Raw genomic sequence first — 19649 nt, 5'->3', positions numbered from 1 at the left:
CCAACATGTACGCTGCGGCGTGTATGGGCTTCAGGCAGAAGTCTTCACGCTTTGATGTATTTCAGAACTGCAGTTTCCTTTGCTTGGAGCAACAGTGAAGTGGGCAGGGCAGTACAGATTTATTCTCTTACATCTGCAAGCAGAGTCTGACAATCAGACAGGATGGCATTGTCTCCCTCAATCCGTGCAATGGCTATTGCTATAGGTTTCAGGTTTCTTTACCACTCTCTCCCAAAATACATCATCCAGGAAGATCCTCTTGATGGGGCTGTCCATGTCAGCAGACTGTGATATGGCCATTTCTTGGAGAGACTCCTTCCCCTCCAGGAGACTGTCAAACATTATGACAACACCACCCCAACGGGTGTTGCTGGGCAGCTTCAATGTGGTGCTCTTATTCTTCTCACTTTGCTTGGTGAGGTAGATTGCTGCTATAACTTGATGACCCTTCACATACCTAACCATTTCCTTGGCTCTCTTGTAGAGTGTGTCCATTGTTTTCAGTGCCATGATGTCGAGGAGCAGATTCAATGCATGAGCAGCACAGCCATTGGGTGTGATGTGAGGGTAGGACCCCTCCACTTTAGACCAAGCAGCCTTCATGTTCGCAGCATTTTCTGTCTTGTAGAATACTGGTTGAGGGGTGGAGATGATGTAGTTAATTATTACTTGCCCACAAACATTCAACCACCCATCAGAGATGATTGCAATACAGTCTGCTTTCTCTATGATTTGCTTGACCTTCACTTGAACTCTGTTGAACTCTGCATCCAGCAAATTAGTAGATAAAGCATGTCTGGTTGGAGGGTTGTATGCTGGGCAAAGAACATTCAGAAACCTCTTCCAATACACATTGCCTGTGAGCATCAGAGGTGAACCAGTTGCTCGAGCAAGACATTCATCAGGATTTCACTGACTCTGTTCCTCCATTGAGTCAAAAACAACTTCTGATTCAAGGAGGACCATGAGCTGTTGCTATCGATAAGGTGTCTGATTTGATCTCGAAATAGAAGTATACGGACTTTTGTCAGAGGTTGCTTGTTGTGAGCGCTGAGGGAACTTTATGCACTTGGCCAGATGATTCCGCATCTTTGTTGCAATCTTCACATATGATTTGGCAGAGTATTTGCAAATGTACACAGCTTTTCCTTCTACATTAGCTGCAGTGAAATGTCTCCACACATCAGTTTTCCTATAAAGATTAGGAAAGAATTAGTAAAAAACAACAAATACAATTCCATGTACAAATAAATAGTTAAGCAGTTAGATTAAACAACTCCTTTGTAAGATAAATGTTTTAAAATGAAATATGTCTGGAAACAAGTGAATTAACACTCCTCAGTTTGCAGGCTCAAGCAATCTGAATCTTACATGGTAGCAAAAACTAACTAGCAGAAATTGTTAACAAGTTAGAAAGGATTTAAACACACTTTACTGTAGACTACTATTTACTAGTTAACAAAAATGTATGTATGGCATATACAATATATTCACCCCACCCAGTATTGTAATCGAAACTTACCAGAAAGCATGTAGTCCTTGGCTCAGACAGTGTAGTAGTGTGGGCTCAATAGTATCTCATTAGTGTAAAAGTTCTTGAGAATCAGCTGTACATGTGATGGAAGAATGCACTGTGCATGCAGAGGGTTGCAATTCAATTGAATTGGGGATAGTTTAACCAAAATATGCCACAAGACCTAGAATTGCCTTATGTGTATCCCACAAAAAAGGTTCACTGTTATAAGTTAACTTTTTTGATGGATTTAAGCAAAATACCCCAAATTCCAGGGCTTAACTTCCCATGGAAAGTTTCAGACCTTTTGCAACCCTAATGGGGACAAATGGAGGAGGGTTGAGATAAGATATTATTATACTCAATGAAACATGTTGTGATTACATGGGAAGGCAGTCATTCATGCTGGTCTGGAAAGAGGTCAGGCTCCTCAGTGAGTGAAGGAGGAAACATAGACTCTGCTTTAGTTTCCTGACCTGGAGGCCCTTAGACTCATACAGCTGAGAGATTTACAACTCGCCGAAACAGGACGGACCGTGTCTACTCCTCGTCATCTCTTTATCTCACAGCCAAGATGGGAGCTTTTCCACTTATCCCAAGCATGTGTGTGTATGTGTGTGTGTGTGTGTGTGCGCACACGTTAACTTTATGTCCGTGTGTGTGTATGTTTGTGCATACATCTGACTGCATGTGTGTCTGTGTGCGTGTGTTCACGTAAGCTTGCGTGCATCGGTGTGTATGTGTGTATCTAGCTACACTCCTCAAATGTATGTACACTAGGTGTGTGTGTTATTCTCATTTTGGCACAAACTGTGCTGTTTCTGTTTCTGTTATCAACAGCATTATCAACAGCCCTTAAATCTACTTTCCCTTCAGTTTAATGGCTCTAAGAGGCTGAACCCTTCCTCAGGACACTCACCCAAACGTGATGATACGCTAGAATGCTTCCCTGTGTAACCCCTGCTTTGAGACTGTGGGAGATTGTGGGAGACACAGGGGAAAGTGAGGGAGATAAGCTCAAACGCAGGATAACAATCTTGGCACCAGAAAGCTTTGTTGCCTGACTGGTAAGTTAATAGATAGCATTCTTTGAGGCAGAAACCACCACTGTGGATAATTATGCAGAACACACACGACTGTGGAAACCCAAGTGAACACACAGGGCTACAGTACAGACACAGGACAGTTCTTGCTCACCCATTACAAGTGTGTTTTACGGTCTGTTGTCACTCATTTCACTCATTTTCTTTGCACAGATACACTTTATTCCCATCTCAAGTCCATTCTAACAACAGTTTCTACTCTAATTCAGAACAAATTGACTTAAGGTAGCCTGTGTTCCAGTGTATTTCTGCTGTAGTCATCTTGTCACAGTCTGGTTTGTAGCATGTGGCATTACTGATTGCAGAAACATTCAGGCACCCAGGCTAAAAGTAGACATACTACTAAAGAAGCGTCCTTATCTACTACTGTACTAAATCGCGTAACATTAATAGGACATTTCTGGACATTTCCATTGGTACATTGAGAGGACTCTCGCTTCTCGGACCTCAACTGATTTTCCATCAGACAAGATCAAAGGCTACCCTTCACTGTTCCTCTTAGGACCACTCACAAATGTATTCATTAGGTCCTTTTCTGAGTTGTTTATGGGAGAAGTACCAAAATGTAGTGCCACTATGAAAAGCAGACGCAAAAAGCCAGTGTGTTTTTTTAACATTTCCAATGACACACAAAACATAACATGGCGATGTCATTAAAACCACATAAAAGGCATAACATGGCGATGTCATTAAAACCACATAAAAGGCATAACATGGCGATGTCATTAAAACCACATAAAAGGCATAACATGGCGATGTCATTAAAACCACATAAAAGGCATAACATGGCGATGAGGTAAAGTTACTGTACTGTACTCATTACAGAGTTACGGGTCTCTCTTTTTGGCAGCATGTCCCATTCTATGAGGTCTCTATGGAGCGAAGAAAATGACACACTTCTCTCCCGAGGACACACCCTTCCCTTCCACTGGGGGAGCCTTTGCCAGATTACATGATGAAGACAGAAATAGCAACACTTCCCCCTTTCCATCCCCTCGTCATCGTCCTGACGTCATCATGGGCCAGGTTTCTCACTTTGTTTGGGCTGGGCTGGGCTGGGCTGGGTTGGACTGGGCTGACTGTGTGGGCCCATAAGAGTAATACTGTTCACTATTGGACCTGAGCCTGGTTAATGGGCCGAGATACACTGGACACGTGAGCAGAACAACTCCCCATTGCCGCATTCATACAGCTGCTTCGTAATGAGAGGGCTTGGTGCTCCAGGCTGCAGAATGGACAGCTGCAGGCTGGAGGAGGCTGGGGATGGTGGAAAACTCAGCTGATTAGAGAGGGGCCCGAGTGGCTGTCAGTCTCCACTGTAATTCATGCTTAACTAGCCTGTCAGTGACACACACACACACACATACACACACACACACACACACACACACACACACACACACACACACACACACACACACACACACACACACACACACACACACACACACACACACACACACACACACGCACACACACGCACACACACGCACACACACGCACACACACTCCTCTGCGCCTCACCCTGACAGAGAAACCTATTAGACCAGCAGCTTTCCCTGTGACTCATAGACAGTAGGTCGACAGAGGAAAACACCCACACCTACTGTAACTGTAATGTACTGTCAAAGCACCTCTGGGCTTGGGTTTACCGTAACACCTCACTTCAAAAACCACTAATTGCAACCTTGGAGAGTCAAAGATTTATCTAGCTGGACGTCTTCACAGGACAGGGTAGTACAATCTCTGGTAATAATGACATGTCAATTCTCACTGAGTTAAGGAAGCCCTGGGCTTATGTGAGAATTAAAGCACACCTCCTCTCTTTAGGTAGATGTGGATGATTGAGGAGGCTATAGAGGGACAGTTTTACAGCCTCTCCCAGACTTCGGCAAGGGCTGACGGAGAGATGGACGCGGGTCATATTTTCAACGGACACAGTGAGGAAGTCGGGTTAGCGCCACACACGCAAGTGCATGCGCACACGCACACACACACACTTTGAGGCGGTGGGAGGTTTGCTGGAGGGCTGATGGGGTCCGGTGGTCTCCCTTCTCTCAAGACTGTTTATGTTTGGCCGCGCCTGGCTCTGTGTACACAGCTGGGGAATCCATTTTTACTTTTACCCCCTGCCTCTACCTCCATCCCTCCCTCCTTCCCTCGCTCCACTCCTGGAGCGAGAACCGTATTGTGGAGCGAGAACCGTATTTTTTATTGACAGATTTCTGCGAGCCCCCCCCCCCCCCTGTTGTGTTTTCCAGGAGAAAGGGGAGGCCAGGGGAGAGGTGGGTTAGGTGAGGGGAAGGGGTCGAGTCATTGGGCTGTTGGGTCTAGCTGGAGGTCACACTAGGTCTGTGAACACTATGGGACAAGTCTGTCGGTACATTTTGGGGACGAGCTGAAATCCAATTCATTAATTGAAAAACGCAGATCCCTTTCTCTGAGGACCTTTTGACTCATGAATTGGAGCAGCTCACTTCCAGAATTGACTGAATTGAAATGGCATTGATCCAGACCCTACTGAGATACAGCCCCAGTGAGACATAGCCCCTCCTCTTGGCTCTTGCCTCTTCCTAACCATTCATCTTAGCTTTAGCCTTCACAGAAGGGAGTCCACTATCCACAAAACTAGACAACCAGATTACAGTCAATGGTTAAGTCTAGGGAGACAGACCCCCACCATGTCTGTATGTATGTACTTACTGTATGCAGTCACACTACGGTCACACTCTGTCTAGACTGATATGAAGTTCATATTTGCAGTAGATCAAAGCCTCTAAAGTTCCTGGCTCACTATCTTCCACAGCACTGGTTGGTGTGTTGTGATAAAGCGGGGTGTAGTCTGTGTCGCCACATGATTGTGTGGCGTCTCTCAGTCAGAGTCCCAGGCACTGTTGTGATAATGTGTCTTTCTGTTAGAGGTTTTCATCAACTCTCAAAGAACCGATGGAGGTCGATAGGCGGCTTCTTCAGTGTTAAAAAACAATGTGTTTCAGTTATAGTCCTACAGCGGTGTATCCCAACTCCGGTCCTCCAGTACCCCCAACAGTACATATATTGTTGTCGCCCCTGACAAGCACACCTGAGTTGAATCAGGTTTTTGTTGACAGGGCGACAACTAAAATGTGTGCTGTTGGGGGTACTGGAGGACCGGAGTTGGGAAACACTGATCTACACTGGAGTTGCCCATCCCTATATACACTTCAAAACACTGGTTTTGAACAATAAATATCAAGAAACATTCCTCTGTCAACTTCAATTTATCCTCCAAGTCGTTGAATAGCTCTACATATCCAGCCTGTGAGCAGACACAGGGTTTATGGGATGAACCAGGGTCCTGTGTTGATAATGTAACCGTCTATGAGCAGACACAGGGTTTATGGGATGAACCAGGGTCCTGTGTTGATAATGTAACCGTCTATGAGCAGACACAGGGTTTATGGGATGAACCAGGGTCCTGTGTTGATAATGTAACCGTCTATGAGCAGACACAGGGTTTATGGGATGAACCAGGGTCCTGTGTTGATAATGTAACCGACTATGAGCAGACACAGGGTTTATGGGATGAACCAGGGTCCTGTGTTGATAATGTAACCATCTATGAGCAGACACAGGGTTTATGGGATGAACCAGGGTCCTGTGTTGATAATGTAACCGTCTATGAGCAGACACAGGGTTTATGGGATGAACCAGGGTCCTGTGTTGATAATGTAACCATCTATGAGCAGACACAGGGTTTATGGGATGAACCAGGGTCCTGTGTTGATAATGTAACCATCTATGAGCAGACACAGGGTTTATGGGATGAACCAGTGTCCTGTGTTGATAATGTAACCGTCTATTAGCAGACACAGGGTTTATGGGATGAACCAGGGTCCTGTGTTGATAATGTAACCATCTATGAGCAGACACAGGGTTTATGGGATGAACCAGGGTCCTGTGTTGATAATGTAACCATCTATGAGCAGACACAGGGTTTATGGGATGAACCAGGGTCCTGTGTTGATAATGTACCCATCTATGAGCAGACACAGGGTTTATGGGATGAACCAGTGTCCTGTGTTGATAATGTAACCGTCTATTAGCAGACACAGGGTTTATGGGATGAACCAGGGTCCTGTGTTGATAATGTAACCGTCTATGAGCAAACACAGGGTTTATGGGATGAACCAGGGTCCTGTGTTGATAATGTAACCGACTATGAGCAGACACAGGGTTTATGGGATGAACCAGGGTCCTGTGTTGATAATGTAACCGTCTATGAGCAGACACAGGGTTTATGGGATGAACCAGGGTCCTGTGTTGATAATGTAACCGTCTATTAGCAGACACAGGGTTTATGGGATGAACCAGGGTCCTGTGTTGATAATGTAACCATCTATGAGCAGACACAGGATTTATGGGATGAACCAGGGTCCTGTGTTGATAATGTAACCGACTATGAGCAGACACAGGGTTTATGGGATGAACCAGGGTCCTGTGTTGATAATGTAACCGTCTATGAGCAGACACAGGGTTTATGGGATGAACCAGGGTCCTGTGTTGATAATGTAACCGTCTATTAGCAGACACAGGGTTTATGGGATAAACCAGGGTCCTGTGTTGATAATGTAACCGTCTATGAGCAGACACAGGGTTTATGGGATGAACCAGGGTCCTGTGTTGATAATGTAACCGTCTATGAGCAGACCTATGGGTTTACAGTAGGGGTGAAGTGGGATGACTGGGAAGGCTCTTACCTCTCTCGCACTGCGGGCCAGTGAAGCCGTAGACACAGGCACATCTGTTGGGCCCAATGCAGCGCCCTCCGTTCTGGCAACCATTCTCACACACAGCTACAGAGAGGAGAGGGGAAGAGGTGTGTTAGGGTTCTGATACAGCTGGACAGAAACACACACACACACACACGATAGCCGGGGGAGTGCTGTGTTCAAAGTAAGGTAGATACTCACGCTGTCCACAGTGGTTGCCGGTGTAGCCTTTCTGACAGGAGCAGGAGTCCTCTTGGCAGCTGCCTCCGTTCATACACCTGACGTTACAGCTCTGCACTGTGGGACACATACAGGGGTCAACAGACGCAGCCGGGAAAAACTTGCTACTGCTAGCCAAGAACCTCAACTCAACCAGCTGGTCACACACACATAAGCAATGACCTCCAAAGGGAACTTCAACCCCTCAGGTGCTCGGTTTAACTTGGAACACCATTACAGTTCAACTCCATATTTGTGTAACAAGGTCTAGTATCAGACCTGTGCCAATGACTAACAGTTAGTCCAATGCCTGGTAGTGACACTTGGGTACTGACTGTCTTTTACATACTGGTATTTGGGCTATGACAGCCTTTTAGTTTAACTCAACTATATCAACACTCACTTTTCACTATTACATTTTTGTAGCGCGCTCGACTGCAACAGAGACGTCTGGGCTGTATTTGTGTAGACCTAATAGTATTAGTCTATTGTTGAGCACTGTACTGCCACACAAGGCCCAGGCCGCACTCCAGCTACAGTTTAATCAAACAGACCGTGGAGGCTATAAGTTGAGCCAGCTGTGTCCTATAGATAGGAATGTGCTGAGATCTGAACGATTCAATCCTGGAGGAGCAGCATTTTTAGAACTCAAAGCAGCAAGCTTTCGACAGACAGACAGACAGACAGACAGACAGACAGACAGACAGAGACCCTCAGTATATTCGGGGGGAAGTGGGGAGATGCTCTATCCAACCAGATCTGTCAGAGATCAGCCAGCCTACAGCAGAGACCAGCCAGCCTACAGCAGAGACCAGCCAGCCTACAGCAGAGACCAGCCAGCCTACAGCAAAGACCAGCCAGCCTACAGCAAAGACCAGCCAGCCTACAGCAAAGACCAGCCAGCCTACAGCAAAGACCAGCCAGCCTACAGCAAAGACCAGCCAGCCTACAGCAAAGACCAGCCAGCCGACAGCAGAGACCAGCCAGCCTACAGCAGAGACCAGCCAGCCTACAGCAAAGACCAGCCAGCCAACAGCAAAGACCAGCCCATAGCAGAGTAGTAAAATGAGAGGGCTTAGTCAGTCTCCCTTAAAAACGCAGAACATTTCATGAGACTACTTCCACAGTAACTGATTCTGGCAGATGCCTATGTTTCTACTCAGCCTGGGTAGAACGGTACATGATGCCCATGCAAGCCGTTGATTGGAAGTTGGAACACCCTTCTCCCTCTCTCTCTCTTTCTCTATCTTTAATTACTGTCATTCATCTCTCTTTCTCTAGCTTGCTGCCATCTTTAATTACTGTAATTCATCTCTCTTTCTCTAGCTTGCTGCCATCTTTAATTACTGTCATTCATCTCTCTTTCTCTAGCTTGCTGCCATCTTTAATTACTGTAATTCATCTCTCTTTCTCTATCTTGCTGCCATCTTTAATTATTGTAATTCATCTCTCTTTCTCTAGCTTGCTGCCATCTTTAATTACTGTCATTCATCTCTCTTTCTCTATCTTGCTGCCATCTTTAATTACTGTAATTCATCTCTCTTTCTCTAGCTTGCTGCCATCTTTAATTACTGTAATTCATCTCTCTTTCTCTAGCTTGCTGCCATCTTTAATTACTGTCATTCATCTCTCTTTCTCTATCTTTACAGGCTGTGATTCATGAGGTGGGGAGGGGATACAGCATGACTGGATTTCCTGGACCCCTTCTTCGCCTATTCAGTTTTTCTAGAACTTCCAGTTACTGTAAATGACCAAGTAGTACCATTCTGACTGACTGTACACAGCAAACCTAGCTAACGCCCAGTCTGACTCCAGGCCTGGCTAGCGTCTCGTGCAGACACTTAGTGATGGATTAGCATGAATGCCTTTGGACAAGAGGTTTATGAGTTTCTGTACGGGTCTGCACGGCATGGGGAAGACCGATCTTTTCTCCCCAGACTCAACCTCAGCTCAACTCAGAGCTCCAGGGCAGTGGGCCATATCGTTTAACTCCCACAGCATTCAGGCTAATCTCTCAGGCCAACAGGGAAATGAAACATGAAAAATTACTCTATTGACTGATTGCAGCGCCGAACCTCGATGCACTGCAAGGGGGAAAACAACTAGCGAGGACACAATTTTAGCATGACGTAATCATGCAAACGTTTCAGCTCGGGAGCTCGGGAGAATTCGTCAATTTTTCTAATGTCTCTCATCCATTCCAGAAAAAATATTCTAAATAGGTCACAAAGAGAGGGGCGAGGGGGGGTTGGAAGAACATCAGACATGGCTGTAGACTTAGTTTACAGAAGTTTTGTGTTACAGCACGTTTAGGGTTGAAGGGGTTCATGTGTTTTCTCTGTAATGGGGGCTTGGTGGAAATGGAGTGGGTGGAAGGGGGAATGATCTCACTGGCTAGACCAGCTGCCCCCACCCCCAGATGAGGAGAGATGGTACATTCCTGTGACCGGTGCCTAGAATGCCACACGTGCAGGAGGTTGGGGTCCCACAGAACATGAACCACAATGCACCTCTGTGTGGCTGCCCTGTGGGTCGGCCTGCATCCCCCACAATTCTGTGGTTTTTTTTTTTGACGGGAGGTAAACTAGTGGTGGTGGGGCTGGAACACAGAGGGACTTTATGGCTGTGTTCTGTTCTGTTCTTATACACAGCTCCTGGGATCAGTGACATGTCAACGTCATGTTCACTATGGAGATGTCATGCTGTGAAATACACAGGCTGGTGCTGAGACTTTGATCATCAAATAGTGCTGGTTTTCCGGATACAGATTAAGCCTAGTCCTGGAATAAAAAGCATGCTCAATGGAGAATCTCCACTGAAATAACATTTATGCCAGAGCTAAATCTGTGGATTAATCTGTGCTAGGAATCCAGAATAGATTAACTGTGGCAGTGATTAGGATTTCCAAGAATGGAAGTCAAAGATTTAAGAAGGGAAGCCAAAGCTTTTTTTATGGGGCTCTTCTGTCTCTGTCATAGATCTACAGGTATATAATACCACTTTCCCAGAGTTGAGCTGTGCTGAGCCTGTATGGACCCCGTTAGTTGACAGCTGTTTCCGAGGGACTATGAGGTAGAGTTCACGGACATTAGAGGGTAATTATAGTTATGGGAAGAGGTCTGAGATGACTGGACTGATCCTGGGCACAGCAAAGCAGATATATTGGTCAATAGTCCTTTATATTGCCTATATGAATGTATTTGTCCAGAACCATGTCTTTTTATGTAGTGCTGTGTTGTCTCTCTTGTCGTGATGTGTGTTTTGTCCTATATTTTTATTGAATTTATATTTATTGTTAATCTCAGCCCCCACCCCCGCAGGAGGCCTTTTGCCTTTTGGTAGGCCATCATTGTAAATAAGAATTTGTTCTTAACTGACTCGCCTAGTTAAATAAAGGTTAAATAAATGCAAATAAAAATAACGATAAGCAACAGGTCTCCCTTGAATACGAGATGGGTTATCTCAATAGGATTTCCTTAATAAATAAAGGATAAAAAAATGCGACGCCTGGACATGAACACACAGCCATATAACTATAGTACGTGGATTAAGATACATAAACTCAGCAAAAAAAGAAATGTCCTCTCACTGTCAACCGCGTTTATTTTCAGCAAACTTGTGTGTAAATATTTGTATGAGCATACCAAGATTCAACAACTGAGACATAAACTGAACAAGTTCCACAGAAATTGAATAATGAACAAAGGGGGCGTCAAAATCAAAAGTAACAGTATCTGGTGTGGCCACCAGCTGCATTAAGTACTGCAGTGCATCTCCTCCTCATGGACTGCACCAGATTTGCTAGTTCTTGCTGTGAGATGTTACCCAACTCTTCCACCAAGGCACCTGCAAGTTCCCGGACATTTCTGGGGGGAATGGCCCTAGCCCTCACCCTCCGATCCAACATTTCCCAGACGTGCTCAATAAGATTGAGATCCGGGCTCTTCGCTGGCCATGGCAGAACACTGACATTCCTGCCTAGCAGGAAATCACGCACAGAACGAGCAGTATGGCTGGTGGCATTGTCATGCTGGAGGGTCATGTCAGGATGAGCCTGCAGGAAGGGCACCACATGAGGGAGGAGGATGTCTTCCCTGTAACGCACAGCGTTGAGATTGCCTGCAATGACAACAAGCTCAGTCTGATGATGCTGTGACACACCACCCCAGACTATAAAGGACCCTCCACCTCCAAATCGATCCTGCTCCAGAGTATAGGCCTCTGTGAAATGCTCATTCCTTCGACGATAAACACGAATCCGACCATCACCCCTGGTGAGACAAAACCGCGACTCGTCAGTGAAGAGCACTTTTTGCCAGTCCTGTCTGGTCCAGCAACTGTGGGTTTGTGCCCATAGGCGACGTTGTTGCCGATGATGTCTGGTGAGAACCTGCCTTACAACAGGCCTACAAGCCCTCAGTCCAGCCTCTCTCAGCCTATTGCGGACAGTCTGAGCACTGATGGAGGGATTGTTCTTGGTGTAACTCGGGCAGTTGTTGTTGCCATCCTGTACCTGCAGGTGTGATGTACGGATATACCGATCCTGTGCAGGTGTTATTACACGTGGTCTGCCACTGCGAAGATGATCAACTGTCCGTCCTGTCTCCCTGTAGCGCTGTCTTAGGCATCTCACAGCACGGACATTGCAATTTATTGCCCTGGCCACATCTGCAGTCCTCATGCCTCCTTGCAGCATGCCTAAGGCACATTCACGCAGATGAACAGGGAACCTGGGCATCTTTCTTTTGGTGTTTTTCAGAGTCAGTAGAAAGGTCTCCTTAGTGTCCTAAGTTTTCATAACTGTGACCTTAATTGCCTATCGTCTGTAAGCTGTTAGTGTCTTAATGACCGTTCAACAGGTGCATGATCATTAATTGTTTATGGTTCATTGAACAAGCATGGGAAACAGTGTTTAAACCCTTTACAATGAAGATCTGTGAAGTTATTTAGATTTTTACGAATTATCTTTGAAAGACAGGGTCCTGAAAAAGGGACGTTTCTTTTTTTGCTGAGTTTATAAAGAGCTTGACCAAAAACATGCTGCTGATTTCTTCCAAGTTGTTCCGACCTCTACATTCCAGATGTGGCCTCTGAGGCATAAAAGTGCTATCAATAACCTGACCAATGACTACATTTCAAGAGACCGGGTGTAATTAAGGGAAGGGAAATTGACAGTACTTCAAAACAAGTCTCCATTTAGTTTTAAGCTTGTCAACTGCAGTGCATTAGTCTGTAGAGTCACCCAAAGCAGTATTGCATCTCACTTAAAGGGGCAATGCATTCAAAAATGTGATTTCCTGTGTTTTATACATATTTCCACACTATGAGGTTGGAATAATACTGTTAAATTGTGAAAGTTATGATAATGTCCTTTCAGTGTAAGAGCTGTTTGAAAAGTCTGCCTGAAATTTCTGCCTGTTTTGAATGGGTGCAGTTTTGGATCGCCTGATGACAAGTTAATAGACCACTAACAAAGAGAGTTTTCCTCTATGCCAATAACAGCTCGTTTTCTGGTTACAAATCCCTCCCATTAGGCTCCTCCAATTAGGCCACACACTCAAGACCACTCCCAGGCAATCCTAGCAAAATTATTGCTTGAGAAATAGCTTCTGCTAAGAAACTATGTTTGTACATTTTTGACAATTTTAATAAAAAACAATGACAGTAAGGTACTTCATTGTTACCCAGAAATGATTCGATATTGAGATAAAAAATGGGACCTTTAAAAAGCCCTGCAAGTTACTGTAGTAGGTGTCTAAAGCTTTCTGTGGTCCAACTAAATTCATGCACTGAGAACCATAGTGAAAACTGAACACCCCCAGTGAAATAGAATCACAGGTCAACCTACAGTATCAGAACATATGGAGGATTGATCTAGACAGACCAGGTTTTAATGTGTCTATTGGTTGTTATAGGATGGATCAAACATAGCTTTATTGGACAGAAACTCCCCGGCGCTAGACCGCTGACCTGTATGAAACCTGTATGAAACCTGTATGAAACCTGTATGAAACCTGTACGAAACCTGTACGAAACCTGTACGAAACCTGTACGAAACCTGTATGAAACCTGTACGAAACCTGTACGAAACCTGTACGAAACCTGTACGAAACCTGTATGAAACCTGTACGAAACCTGTACGAAACCTGTACGAAACCTGTACGAAAGGTGCAACCGCTTTGTCAGAGTCATTTCCCAGAGCTGGCCGATGGGTGTATTTATGCCATGTTTAATCTTAGCAGTCATTAACCTGCGTGACCCTTGATCCCATTAAATCTTCCAGAAGGCCAGAAAGAGAGAACGCTCTTTAATGATATACACAACTCACAGTGTTGAACTACAACATTTCTGACCCGTTTGCCAAGAAAGATGAAACAGAACAATAAAATGATTAGTTTAGAATAGAAAAAACGGGACAAAACAAACACCAGACCTGGAAAATCCCAATACTGTAAGGTAGGTATGTAAAAAGGCCATAAATTCTCTGTAAGAGAGCAGAAGCGGTGAGTGTGACAATCAGTTCGCTACAGCTACAGCTCTCTCGCTGAGGGAAATGACTTCATACTGTTTTATACCCTTTCCCATCACTTGTCTCTGGCTCTGCTGGAGGCCTGTCTCCAACATCCAGCCTATGGGGGGACGTTAGCCGCTCATACCCCGGTGTCGGGAACTGTTTTCCCAGCACATAAAGCTGGCGTCTGGCCTCTCTGGGGCGTTCGACCAGTGTGTGTGGACTGTGGAGTAGATCCTGTTTCACACCTCAGGGCCAGATGGGCCGGCCCACACTCAGGGCTCAGTGTGTGTGTACGGGGGCCTGAAAGGGCTAGGCGTGACTGACGAGTCGGCCCCCGCCCAGCCAAGCAGGTGAGCATGCTACACACACTCAGTAAGTGCTGTAAAACTGTTCCTCAGTGGGCTAGGCTAGGAGCCCCAGGCGTGTGCATTAATCCTCCCAAACCCTTTGACCTGGAGGCTGAGTCTGGAGCGGCTGGAGGCTGTCAACCAGGCCAGCATTACCCTGACATGTTATAGCCCTCTGGGGGGAACGGGAGGTCTGGCCAGGTGGGTGCTGCTGGGCAGACAGGCAAAGCCATGGATATACAGAGTTAACTAGGCAAATGGCAAATTGGAACGGTCCCACTGGGCACACACTGGTTGAATCAATGTTGTTTCCACGTCACTCAATGAAATGACGTTGAATTGTCGTCTGTGCCCAGTGGGATATTGTTATGGAACATTTGGTGGTGCCAACATGGATGTCTGATCTGTAGAGTGTCTATAGCTGTGGTGGTCCATTGTGTGTGTTAGGTTGTATTGGGTGGTGTTGGGGTGTATTGGGGTGTATTTGGGTGGTTGCTGGAGAGTTGCTGGGAGTGGGGTTGGGGGATGTAGGGTGCTGGGTGTTAGGACTCACTTCCGGCTCCGGCTCCGGCCCCACAACTGGGGGAGAGCTGGCCACTGCCGCAGGTGCACATGTTGGGTCTGGAACAGAAGCCATCACCGCACGAGTTACGGCAGATCGCTGGGAGGAGAGATATTACAGAAGTCAAATATATTTCTAGATGAACTTTGGCCCAGCCAGCCAAAAGAGGACGGACTGAGCTCTCCTCTTGGCCTACTCTTAGCACGCAGATTTCTGTTAAGCACTTTCTGATAAGTTCGTGGAAAGCTCTATTTGATTTGATTCATTTGATTCATACAGGGGTTTTATAGACTACCAGTGCAGAGGCAACCTGACTTTCAGTTTATAGGTATTGTGACCATAATGTCTCGGTACTTACGGACAATACACTGGTTCCCTCCAGGCAGAGTCTTCCAGCCAGGGCAACAGTAGGAGTGGAAGCGAGAGCCACACACATTGGGCCTGCAAGACAGGGAAAACAAACTCAGTACTCAACAGAGCCCCAATATAATTTAAGAAAATCCTTCAACAAACACACATGGGCATGAGTTATTTTCCAAGCGCTCACAGACCCTGGAGACCTTTGCTTTCACTCTAAACAGCTCCAACGTTGACGGTAGGCATTTCTTGTATGGCTGACACGAAAATACCAGTTTGTTTTTAGACATACTCAATGTAAACTTCCCAAGAAACAGCAAATATATATGAACCCCTTTCTCTAAGCCTCCCTGGTCTCTGCTCTTCTGGCTAAAGTCCGGCACATCCTGGAGTCCAGGTTCTGCCTGCTGATTGATCGGGAGGCTTTAAAAGAAAGTGATTGGACAGGAAGCTGCTCTGATCACTGACACATGTAAGAGTCATCAAACAGCTCAGAGAGCGACTGACTGGTCTTCCAGATTAGCTGCAACATCCCCCTGAGGGACCATTCCAATCACATCCACACATAACGGACCTGGCCTCAAGTACTCTAACTACCTTACAGAAGTAGTGACTCAGACCTCAGTCAGAGAGTCGAATGAAAGGGCAACACTGTAGTGTATACGATGTACTGTAGTGGTGGTGAAGCAAGCTCTTTGTAATGCATTTCCCTTTGGAATTCATCCAACACTGTAGGACAATATTATAACCAGGGGGTGGAATTCACAGAGAGCTATAGTAAACTGAATCTCAGCAAAAGGTGGATTAGGGCTGCTAATGGGTTAGATGCATCCATAACTAAGGGAACATCTACTTTTCCTTCATGCAACACAAGATGATTGTCCGCCTCCTCTTCCTTTCTAGACATTAACCGGTGTCTGTCAGTCACCTGGGAACAGACTAGAGCAGCTGTAGTTTGGATCTTTAGGACAACAGAAAGGAGAGCACACCTCCAACAGGATTACCAGATGGCACAAACACAGAAAATGAGGGAGGGTGGGAGAAAGAGAGAGCGAGGGAGGGAGAGAGAGCAAGAAAATAGAAGGGGGAATGGACAGGGTAAGGGAGAAAGAGAGTGTGAGTGAGAGACAAAAGAGATAGAAGATAGAAAGAGAGATTGAAGAGGAAGGGAGGGGAAAGGAGAGATGTAATGAAATTAAGGTTAGGAGGTAAGAAAATACAGAATTTAGGGACGGGGACAAGGGATCAGTAGGAGGTAAAGGAAAACAGGTTTATGTTAAGGAGATGGAGGAGGAGGAGGGAGCAGAAAACAGAGCTGCAGATATGGAAACAGAGAAAGGGGCAACACTAGCAACCAGAGGCGAACCCATGAGGGGCTGCACTTTTGGGTCATAGGCCTACACAAATCTTGAGGGGGCTTGAAAAATGCTGTTTTGACATACACGAACAGCGCAAGAGCGCAACATTCCAACAATTAATGACGCAAAACTGCTTGCATGCTACAGTCAATCATCTCTCTACACAGGTTAGCAATTCCTCCGCTCATTGAAACCTGGATATGCCAATTGACAACATGCCCCAGCCAAACCAGGGTCAACCCAGTAATCCCACACATATCGGTTTGGCTGGGTTTGTTGTTCCTGCGCTCTCCTTCAGGCTAACCCCGGCCTCCTTACAGGAGGAGAGTACAGAGACGTTCAGCCCTGGGGATTTGCCTCAATATTGAAACGTCATGCTGTTTTCAGCACTCAATTTAAAGAGGATTAGCTGGCTGAAGTCTTTGATGTAGCCTCCTGGCCCATAGCAGTCTCATTATAGCTCATTAATAGTAATAAAACAAAGATGACTGCACACAGCACAGTAGCCAGGAGAAATATTAAAACCCCAAAACAAAAGCACATTCTATTGCGACCTAAAACCCCCTTGGTTTACATTGAGAGATTGTTCTAGATTTCAGATACAGCAGCTATGGTATGGAACTGGAAAAGTTGCTGTCAATGAGGTCAAATGGGACTTGGTATAACCCTAGTGAGATACTTTCAGAGCCTAACTGTAAGGGAAATACCTTTAACCTGGTGTTTTCCAAAGGTTTAGAGCTCAAAGGCTTTCAGAAGAAACATTTCATTGCGTCTATGTTCTCTAGGACGCTCCCTCTTGTTTAATAGTGTAAGATGGTGAAAGACACGAGAAGAACCTCAAACGGACCAGATCTTCTGACTTTTTCTCAGTCCTTTGATCTTACAGACCAACGTATAATCTAGAGGCTTTCTGGGGGCCACAGGCTCCTGGCTAGAAAGTGCAAACTCAACAGCTTTGAGACAGAGTGCCAGAGGCTCTTCACATGGAGGATTCCAGGGGAACAGAAGGTCAGAGCCAGACAGTTCAGAGGCACAGAAGGGGCCATGCTGGGACTAGTGGGAAATTAGCTGGGCCGATGGGGGGCTGTAAAGACCACAGACCGGATTCCAGGCCAGGACAACTTTAGGTCAGTTGGAGGAGGTAATCCAACTGGGAAAAAGGGCTGGGGGCTACAAACCCTTCTAAAGGTCAGAGGTCAGCTCACTGGCATTTGACCCCGTCGGTAGATTGCTACCCTTTTCTGCCCTAAGATATTTGGACTTGCTTCTTTGTCAGATCTGGAGCTGATAGAATTCGCTGAGTTCATTTTCATCTTCATAACTCTGGGAGGTTGTTTGGCCTGCTTTAGTGTTAATTCTAAAAACGCCTGAGAACGTTTTTTCCTTATCTAAAGTTGGCCTGATTCTCTCACTTGACTAATTTGAACCCTGAGCTCATACTGTACTGGTGTAGATGGGGGCTGAGATACAGTAGCAGTCAAATGTTTGGACCCACCTATTCATTCCAGGGTTTTTCTTTATTTTTTTACTATTTTCGACATTGTAGAAAATAATAGTGAAGACATCAAAACTATGAAATAACACATATGGAATCATGTAGTATCCAAACAAGTGTTAAACAAATCAAAATATATTTTATATTTGAGATTCTTCAAAGTAGCCACCCTTTGCTTTCATGACAGCTTTGCACACTCTTGGCATTCTCTCAACCAGCTTCATGAGGGAGTCACCTGGAATGCTTTTCCAACAGTCTTGAATTAGTTCCCACATATGCTGAGCACTTGTTGGCTGCTTTTCCTTCACTCTGCGGTCCAACTCATCCCAAACCTCAATTGGGTTGAGGTCAGGTGATTGTGGAGGCCAGGTCATCTGATGCAGCACTCAATCTCCTTCTTGGTCAAATAGCCCTTACACAGCCTGGAGGTGTGTTTTGGGTCATTGTCCTGTTGAAAAACAAATGATAGTCCCACTAAGCGAAAAACAGATAGTATGGCGTATTGCTGCAGAATGCTGTGGTAGCCATGCTGGTTAAGGGTGCCTTGAATTCGAAATAAATCACAGACAGTGTCAGCAGCAAAGCACCCCACACCATCACACCTCCTCCTCCATGCTTCACGTTGGGAACCACACATGCGGAGACCATCCGTTCACCTACTCTGCGACTCACAAAGACACGGCAATTGGACAAATTTGGACTCATCAGACATCAATCTGATGTGCAGTTAATTGCCGATTTCTGAGGCTGGTAACTCTAATGAACTTATCCTCTGCAGCAGAGGTAACTCTGGGTCTTCCTTTCCTGAGGCAGTCCTCATGAGAGCCAGTTTCATCACAGAGTTTGATGGTTTTTGCGACTGCACTTGAAGAAACTTTCAAAGTTCTTTACATTTTCCGTATTGACTGATCTTAATGTCTTAAAAGTAATGATAGACTGTCGTTTCTCTTTGCTTATTTGAGATGTTCTTGCCATAATATGGATTTGGTATTTTACCAAATAGGGCTATCTTCTGTATTCACTTTTAACAAGGCACCTGTTAATTGAAATGCATTCCAGGTGACTACCTCATGAAGCTGGTTGAGAGAATGCCAAGAGTGTGAAAAGTTGGGTGGCTACTTTGAAGAATCTCAAATATCCAATATATTTTGATTTGTTTAACACGTTTTTGGTTACTACGTGATTCCATATATGTTATTTAATCGTTTTGATGCCTTCACTATTATTCTACAATGTAGAAAATAGTACAAATAAAGAAAAACCCTGGAATGAGTAGGTGTGTCCAAACTTTTGATTGGTACTGTACATACTGTACCTCTCACTCTCTGGGTTAGTGGGTTTAGAGGGAGCAGGACGAGGGAGGGCGGTCTACATGGGCCAAAAAAAGTCCAAATGGGCATAATTGTTCTCCGTAAGAATAACCATCAAGT

At 45.4% G+C, this 19649-nt stretch overlaps 1 protein-coding gene across 2 annotated transcripts in view; it reads right to left on the bottom strand.

Moving 5' to 3' along the window:
- The window catches only part of LOC139540930 (fibrillin-2-like), an 88254-nt gene that overhangs the window by 63421 nt on the left and 5184 nt on the right, over positions 1-19649 (bottom strand). For both annotated transcript variants that reach the window (XM_071345003.1, XM_071345004.1), the window contains exons 3-6: positions 15368-15450; positions 15001-15108; positions 7569-7664; positions 7356-7451 (exon numbers count right to left, since the gene is read on the bottom strand). In XM_071345003.1, coding sequence (XP_071201104.1) covers positions 7356-7451; positions 7569-7664; positions 15001-15108; positions 15368-15450 — 383 coding nt within the window. The remainder of the gene's footprint in view (positions 1-7355; positions 7452-7568; positions 7665-15000; positions 15109-15367; positions 15451-19649) is intronic.

Source organism: Salvelinus alpinus, chromosome 16 (genome assembly GCF_045679555.1).
Source record: "Salvelinus alpinus chromosome 16, SLU_Salpinus.1, whole genome shotgun sequence".
Taxonomy (NCBI): domain Eukaryota; kingdom Metazoa; phylum Chordata; class Actinopteri; order Salmoniformes; family Salmonidae; genus Salvelinus; species Salvelinus alpinus.
Note: the sequence above shows the minus strand (reverse complement) of the source record. Positions and strands in the feature narration are given on the sequence as shown.